The following is a 9,161-nucleotide window of genomic DNA, read 5'->3' on the forward strand; positions in this document are numbered from 1 at the left end:
GTATCTAAAGATTACCATAACAACTGAGTAATCATTACTACACCTGAACACATATTGTTAGACCACGGGATTGATTACACGGTGTTACTAATGAATATCAACAACCCTTCTGAAACAGTAACTACCGAACTCGGTGAGTCGTTGAAGTTCCGCAGCCTGTGAGGATCAGAGTTGATAAGCATAAAGTGGAACACCTCTAACAGATACGTTATAGATCCAAATCTTTAAAAACAAACTAACATAACAACAACATTAAAAATAGCCTGGACTGATGTAACGTGCTCTGGTTTTAACTATATGTAGATTGATTTCACCAATCGCGTTACCATCAGCACTCACACAATCACCTAGGTACACGAACACCTCGATTGCTTATAAGTGGTGATTCCGAGAAAATGCTCCTGCCAGTCTTGCAAACGTTTTAGCATTTAGAAAAATGGGAAATACATTTACAAGACTGGAAAGAGCATGCAATTGTACTTAATTTTCGTGGCATGAAGTTGCTAATAATCAAAACATCACATCGTTGTTCACGAAAAACACTTTATGGACTATCTCACTTGAGTTCACACAAGCAATACTGAAACAATCTGCACACATCTACAAAACCATTTCTATCAGTATTAAGGCTGTCAAAGAAAAGTACATTGAAGTCGTATGAATGTACATTTATATTATTGTTCGTTTGATTCAAAACTCTAGTGACCTTCAAAAATGGTGAAATATTCTCCAGTCACAAAAATAGCTTCACAGAGTTTATTTTTAGGTGGTGGTTGGAGGTAGTCGACAGGAAACCATGGACTTGGGTTTCGTGCTACTTGGCACTCGTCAGCAACGTGTACCTGTAATCTTGAGGGAACTGGTGCTCCCTGGCGGATTCGATCTCATGTCACCCAGCTTCACAGTCAGAGACGTTACCACTGAGCTATCCGAGCCGTGACTAACCTCCTGTAGGATTGAGATGTAATCACAATTGATTGATCACTGTGTGGCGATCAATGTCATGCGTGTCTAGTCCTTATTAGTGCAGATCGAATGCTAGTTTATTTTATTTTTCTTTGATTTTCTACTCTTTTCAATAAAAACAAACCTTTTCATAACTTGGTTTCTAATTGGGTATATTTTATCCAGTTCTTTTTATGAATTTCTCAAGTCTAAACCCTTTAATTATATATTAGGTGTTCTTTAAACAATAATTAACTACCATTCAAATTTAACCATGTAACGTCTTTATGTCAAATAATTCACATTATATCAAAGTAACAAGACAAAAGGAAAATATAATAGTCACCTTGATGTTTTCAGTATTAAAGTTGTAAGTTTTTCATTAAACTAAGTGATTTCACCATGTAAATAACACATAATAGGACGAAACGGTTGTCTAGTGCTTCCAGGTTTTTCCATGGTGGTCTAACTTCAATTGACTTTTGATCTCAACTATTGAATTTACTACAATCTCTACAAAACATCTTCTGATACATAATAAATTGCCATATGTACTTATTTGAAAATGAGTGACTAAGTGATTTTTCACCAATCACCGTTAAATTAATATTAGTTAGCAAAAATATGATCAACATGTGCTCACTAGTGACTAGCTTCGTGAGGGGATTCTCGGAGTTCTAGAAGCCGTGACCAGTGGAGCTAATCCTTGTCGGGTAGAGACAGGTATCTACCTCAGTACAACGGAAGTTGGTCGCGCAATTTCGTGAATTGGTTGATGTTGGAAACTGTCACCATTGGATGCCGGCTCAGTGGTCCAGTTGGTTAAGCGTTCGCGCGCGAGACCGAAGGCCCTGGGTTCGAATCCCGCGAGCGGGATCATGGATGCGCACTGCTGAGGAGTCCCACAATAGGACGATCGGCCGTCCAGTGCTTCCAGGTTTCCAACGGTGGTCAAACATCAATTGATTCATGATCTCAATCAAAAATATGATTGTTAGAATGGGGGATTTGTGGAGATTGTTGAAATCTTAATAATTGAATCCATTAGTCGATTTAAGTTAAATCACTAGTTAAAACCTGGAAGCACTGAACGAAGGATGAAGGGTTGTACAAGATGATGAATCGATTAAAGCCAAACAATAACACCATCAGACGCTCGCGAGACCGAAGGTCCCGGGTTCAAGCCCCGTATATGAGATTATGAATACGCACTGTTAAAGAGTTCCATACTAGAACGAAACCACCGTTCAGTGTCTTCAGGTTCTAAATGGTGGTTTAGCTTAACTCGGCTTATGAAGTCAATTATTAAAAAATTAATTGCGAACTAGAAAATGTTTCAAAAAATGTTACAATCGAATTAGACGAAGAAGTAAAGGCGGATTTTATAATCATCAAAATATTGGTCTGTAATGTATGACTGAAATAATATGAAACACATAAGAATATTGTTTTTATTTCACTTCGCAATTCCTTAAGTCTGTTATACTATAACAGACTAAACAAAACTGTACACAAATCAGTTTAATTAATTTTATTATAATAATCAAACATAAATTATGTCTGGAAACATAATAACTTATCAGAAATGCATTTTGTAGATATTATAGTAGTTTAATAGTTGAACTCATGTGTCAATTAAAACTAGACCACCATGGAAAACCTGGAAGCACCGGACGACCGTTTCGTCCTAGTATGAGACCACTCAGCGGTGCGAATCCACGACCCCACCCACGGAATTCGAACTTCTTTCTGATTATAATCATCATATGCTCACTAATGACGGTATCCAAGAGGTATTTCCTGGAGTTTTAGTGAGTAGCCATGACCAATGGAGTTCCACCAAGTCTATTGTGAAATAGTAACTCACCAAAGACAGTGGTGGACGGTGGCGCAATTTCGTGGATTAATTGATATTAGACATTAACACAGTTGGATGCCGGCTAACTCAGTAATCTAGCATTCGTGCGCGAGACCGATAAGTCCTGGGTTCGAATCCCGTGAGGTGGAATCGTGGATGTGCACTGCTGAGGAGTCGCACAATAGGACGAAAGAATCGTCCAGTACTTCCAAGTTTTCCATGGTGGTCAAGTTTTAATTGACTTATGAATTTAACCAATAAAATAATAAATTATAATAAGAGTTCTGTAGGTAGTATGTAATAAGAATTGAAAGTGGACTGTTTATCATCAGAAGATGAAAACAAAGAAAAGAGTGAAGTAAACAGAGACCAATCGAAATAAAAATAGAATTGAAAGAATAATGAATTATGTAAAGGATAAATTAAGGAAGATGTGAGAATGATGTCATTAATGTTTGATTCTAACGTTTTACAAATGTACTATATGATATTACACCGAAAAAAATAAATTGATTTAACCCACCAAGTCTTTGTTTATTACACAAGATCTGCATGTAGCGGATCTCAGATATGACATTAGTTGGGAGGTTATATTGTTGTGAAACAGTTATTCAACACTATTTGATCATAGATAGTCGGTGTCTATTATAAATCAATTTATGTAAACATTACATTTTTAAGATTAAAAATATTCTTTTACAATACATTTTATCAAAAGAGTTCCTTGGAAATAAAATAAAACACTTTATGAGTGAACTGTTCATCATAAAGTAGGTATAATTGTTTGTCAAGTAGAAATTCACATTCACAGGCAATATTCATCAAAATTCAATGTTACATAACAAACAGTAATCACATCCTTACGTGGGACTAGCATTGTACTGGGTTTCCCAAACGTTTATTCATTCAAATTGCACTGTAGTGACTGATATATTTTAAATGAGATACTAAGTCACTATACTATATCGAATAAGGATTATGCTATATGGCAAGTAAACTGAATTTAAACAAGTATTATCCGAAGACACTTGAAGTTCATGAATTCAATCCCATAACGATCAACGATCTTTTCAATAACATAGGGTTACAGTTATTCTTCAAATAATCTCCTAAACCATAGAAAATCTCAAATCTAACCTAAGATACGCTTATTGTTTCATGGATACACAACATAAAATTATGACCAGACAATCTTTAACATTTCAGTTAGTGAGAATAGATGAGTATGAAAACCTGGTGCATTTAGAAAGTGCATTTGCAACCTATTTTTGACTGTTCAGCTGTTTGCACCCACACCTCAATTTTAAAGCTCACACTTAAGCCTTCATCTATTGATTTAATGAGACTAGATACCTCTCATCTTCATATTCTTAATACAATCCGCACTCGTAAAAACATCTCTCAGATAATAAAACTTTATCTGTTTTGACAAAAACTACAACACAATCACAATTTATTTACACCTGTTACTCCTCATGGAGCATAGGCCACCAACTGAAGATTTCCAACTAACTCTTTCCTAGGCTCTTCTTCCCTCTATTCACAATTGCTATTCATTCTTTTCATATCTGTTTTTAATTCCCGATGCGCCATACACTTATTGTAGTGAACGAGTACACAAGTGGAGACAATCGAGTGTTTTTGAACACAAAATTACAGAACGACTTAGTAGAATCTGAGAACCATACAGTAAATAAATCATTTGCAAAATGTCCATTAAATGTCTCAGATTTTACTGTTCCTGTATTACCATACCAATTGTTTACTGTTCCCATTCTTTCCTTCACGATCTTCTGCTGCTAGACATTCTATTCCTGACTAGCGTTATATACAACTTATGCCACAATATTATATATTTATGACTAAAATCAAGGACACGTGTTTCGTTTTGATTTCGGATAGTTGTCAGCTGAATGTCTCTGTAGACTGCACACACTTCCTGAATTTCATTATTGGCCATATAACAAATGGACTAGGAACTTATAAATCAAGTCTAGACCATAGAATTACTCCTCATAATTCACAAATAATATCAAAGATTGATCTATTGCAGTACATTAACGAATCATTACTAGTAGAATACCTCTCATCAATTATGTGCTCTTAAAATTTACATTTGACCCAACTAAGTAATTAAAATAATGATAACACTTGAAATTCGAAAGTTCTATTCATCACAGAATGATCTTAGTTCAGATATCATTAAAAATCAGCTAAAAATTGAATATTCATTATATCCTAGGATGAAATTCTTCAATGTTGAATACTAAATACTCTATCAAGGATTAAACCTACAACCTTCAGGTATTGCGATAAACACTAAACTATTAAAACCAATGAAGTAAAATTCAACAATAGAAATTCTAATTTCAATCACTTTACATTATAGAGAGACGATCTCTTAACATCATTTATAATAACTGTTTTACTTACACATCTAGAACTAATCTGTGACGAATACAACCAACAAATTAAACTAATCTACAGTTTAAAATTATCTTAAAAACTAAATGTTTCTATATTCATTAATAAAAATAATGGAATAATTTCAACATTACCTTATAAGTTGTCACTTTTTCACCGACTTCACTAATAATTCCAGTACATTCAGATCCCAAAATGAATGGAGGTTTCATCGCTTGATCAATAAGACCTTGTCTTGTCATTATGTCAAGAAAGTTGATACCGCTAAATAAATTTTAAAGTTAAACCAAACAGAAATTATTAGTTTAATGGTTTTTTGAAAACTATAGAATTTATATACCAAACCGATCTGAGACTACCACTGAAAACCTGAGAGCACTGGGCAGCCATTTCATCTTAATACAGGACTTTTTAGCACTGAACATCCACTACCTCTTGTCTGAGACATTGACCTATCAGATACATTAGACATTAATCCTGCCCAATCCCAGCTTAGAGGTCTAGAGATTAAGAGTTTGTATACATGATCGACAATCCTGGATTTCATTTCAAGATGTGCAGTCGTGTATATACACTGCGGAGATTTCCTGCTCTAGGCCGAACTGATCGTCTATTGCTTCGAGGTTTTGAACGATGGTCTAACTGAGATCATTTCGTGATCTAAAAGTCTATGAAAATAGAAATTACCAGTTCTTACTAGATAACAACAAAAATAATGATATCAGCATTTTTCATGTAAAGATGTATTACCTGGTAGTAGCTACAAAGAATTCCTAGTGTGATCATTTAACTTGAAATTTATCTATCTATTGTAAATACATTGAGTGATATCTAGATGCTAATTAATGTTATACTTATCCAATATTTAATCTTGAGAGACCTGAATAAATCTCAACATGGTAACTATTCGATAGTTACTAGTGCTGAGTATGGAATTTGTGATAGTCATTATTCTTCCGTATGACATATGTTTCTAATATTCGCTATATCGGTATGGTCATTATAATAGCAGTGAAATATCTCACTGTATTTGTTATTACCTTTTAATTTTTATTTAGATTATCTCTAATTTCATTGATGAAACGTAAAACATTGGTTTACACATATACAGATATTATATCTTTCATAACATGTTTATTCACTAAACTTTATATCATATCTATTAATGATAATTGTATGATATTTAATCTTTACTTCCCTTGACTGTTGAGATTTATGAACGTTTACCGAAATAAATTATACATTTTCTATAAATGACTTGGGATTTGAAGTCAAAAAGATGAACTGCGTAAAGAAGCAAAGATGGATGGTGGCTAGCAATGGAATCAAAGACACGCGTTTGGTCCCATTTGGGACTCATCAGCTGAATGTATCTGCATTTCAATACCAAGTGAATTTAACTGCGTAAATATTTATCCGTTAATTTTCACGGCATTTTTCCTCAAATCCTAATCATTGTTTATTTTAAAAAAAATTAATTATTCATTAACGTTATCTGCGTTGTGATTGACTTATAACAACGTAAAATGTAAAGTAATTAGTCCCTTTGATGAATTTCGATAATGTAATAAGAAGTTCTAATAATTTTCATCTTCTTATTACATTATCGAAACGTAAAATGCAACAAGGTCATAGTTATCGTTATAAGATAGTTATACGAAAACATTTAATACATATCCTTATAAACTAATGTCACATTACTGTATATCTAAGATATCGCTTTTGTAAAGTATCCGAAATTTTACACTGTCAAATTCTAGTTTGAATTATCAGATTATCTTAAACCACATTTTTAATTGTTGCCTATTGCTTTCATTATTAAAGGTAAGTGCATTCTTTGTGTCATCAGCTTACTTTTTCTCATTACAGTTCTCTTCTCTTACAGTTCCTCTCACTTAGTGTTTCTCATATTCCCCCAGCAAATATGATACCTACTTAAAGCTGAATATTAAATTTCGTTACAAATAATACTCATTATTTAAAAATGTTCATAGACATTCTTGAAAATATTTTGATCTCATTAAATATGTACATTTCTCAAAGTACCATGACTGACGACAACCGTCGTTTTATATGACAGATTTAGTTGTACGTTGTTTATAGTTCAGTGAAAATTCTATTAAACAAATTTACTTAAAAGGTATATTCAAAAATAGACATCATTTAGTTCAGTGAGTTCATTTCGTTTTGCGAAATAATTTTATTAAAAACTACATTATCATTTTCATTGGCTTTTATTTTGAACTATCTACGGTAACAACTCAAATCATTGAGATGGATAATCTCTTAGACTATAACCAATCAATTGTAATGAAATGATAGAGATGTCGTCATTTATTAAAGTCTCTTACCACGAACTGTTCACATAGCCACTTTTTTCTACCTAACCATAGAGATGGTAAAGTTATTTAACTGTAACACTCATATAACCTGCTACCTAGTGGTGAAATATTGTGAGTTTTAACTAATTAGCTATCTCCTCAATACTATATTATATATCTTAAATTCTAGAAATAATATCGACACTGTATGTAAAAACAGGAAATACAACTAACTTTAAAACCCGATCATTTAAAACCAAAGTTTCTACAAATCAATTAAAAATCGATAAACATGCTTAAATTTTAGAAAAATAGACTACAATCATGTCAAACGCTAAGCGTTTCCTCCACTGCGAGACCTGTATGTCTCAGATTCTATTCCAATTGTTCTCGGGCATTGTTGATAAACCCCTATACTTAAACGAAACAGATATCCAGTGTTTACCAGCTCTCAGTAATCATTGCAATAAGATCCATTCATGATATAAACTATAAAACTTAACAGTTGCTACACTAGCAAACTTATCAATTAATCAAAATAAACTTGAACTCTTCAAATGACTACTCTGATATAAAAATTTAATTACTTACCATGCTTGTACATCAATAGCAACTTCATTTTTCCCTACTGATTTCACTTCATTCATATCTATTCTAATATGTTTTGAACCACCAAATGCTCCAAGAGTTACACATTTATAAGTTTTAATTTCTTTCTCTGAAACAATCACATTTTCCTTTATTAATTCTGTTGTTTCAACAGTTTTATTCTCTGTTATCCCACTGTTAACTTCTGTTTCTTCAGGCATGTTTAATGAGTTAATTAATCTTTTTTAAAAAAAAGTGATAGAGAGCAAAAGAGAAATACTACTAAATTATAAAACAGATGGTTTTTATTTACTAACATTTTTCTATTTATCGATTTAAATAGACTTAATTATACAACATACAATATAACAACTTAGTTTTGAAATAAGTTACATAGTCAACGAAACTATGAGAATAGGATATACATAATTCCCTTCCCTCCCCTTTTCCCTTATGTTTCTATCAATAATAAGGGATAATGATCATCGATCCAAATATATCCTATTTATGATTGGTAATTTGATATAAACTTAAAGAGTATAGTTGATTACTAATATATATATATATATATATATATATATATATATATATATATATATATATATATATATGGATATCAACCAATAATAAGCTTAGATATAATTAGCCAATCAGAAATGGTTATTTGTTATTTTTTGGGGGGGGGTAAACATAGTTACGATATTAAGAAAGACAGAAGTCAAAATTCCCTCTCATTTCTTTTTTTTTAATTTTTTTTAATCATAAGTAAAATATGGAGAAAAAAATAGCCTAAAAACAGCATTCTACTAACTGAGATAAGAAAACATATGTTTCTATTTAATTTATATAATTTCATGAATTATGTGAGATAATGTTTTAAGGTCATTTCAATGTACAAGAACAGAAACACAAATAGAAAGAATGACCTTAATGTTTGTGTTTTTCTAACATAATGATAAGAAAATATTTTTAATTGAGATCATGAACCGATTGTTGTTAGATCATCAATGGAAACCTGGAAGTAT

At 32.2% G+C, this 9,161-nt stretch overlaps 1 protein-coding gene across 1 annotated transcript in view; it reads right to left on the reverse strand.

The window, feature by feature from the left end:
* The window catches only part of VAT1L (Type I Polyketide synthase), a 33,362-nt gene extending 24,673 nt beyond the window's left edge, over positions 1–8,689 (reverse strand). Inside the window, exons 1-2 of the mRNA XM_051217419.1 lie at positions 8,140–8,689; positions 5,362–5,491 (exon numbers count right to left, since the gene is read on the reverse strand). Coding sequence (XP_051064815.1) covers positions 5,362–5,491; positions 8,140–8,357 — 348 coding nt within the window. The 5' untranslated portion in view covers positions 8,358–8,689. The remainder of the gene's footprint in view (positions 1–5,361; positions 5,492–8,139) is intronic.
* Positions 8,690–9,161: the final 472 nt, after the last annotated feature.

This window comes from Schistosoma haematobium, chromosome 5, assembly GCF_000699445.3.
Source record: "Schistosoma haematobium chromosome 5, whole genome shotgun sequence".
Taxonomy (NCBI): Eukaryota; Metazoa; Platyhelminthes; class Trematoda; order Strigeidida; family Schistosomatidae; genus Schistosoma; species Schistosoma haematobium.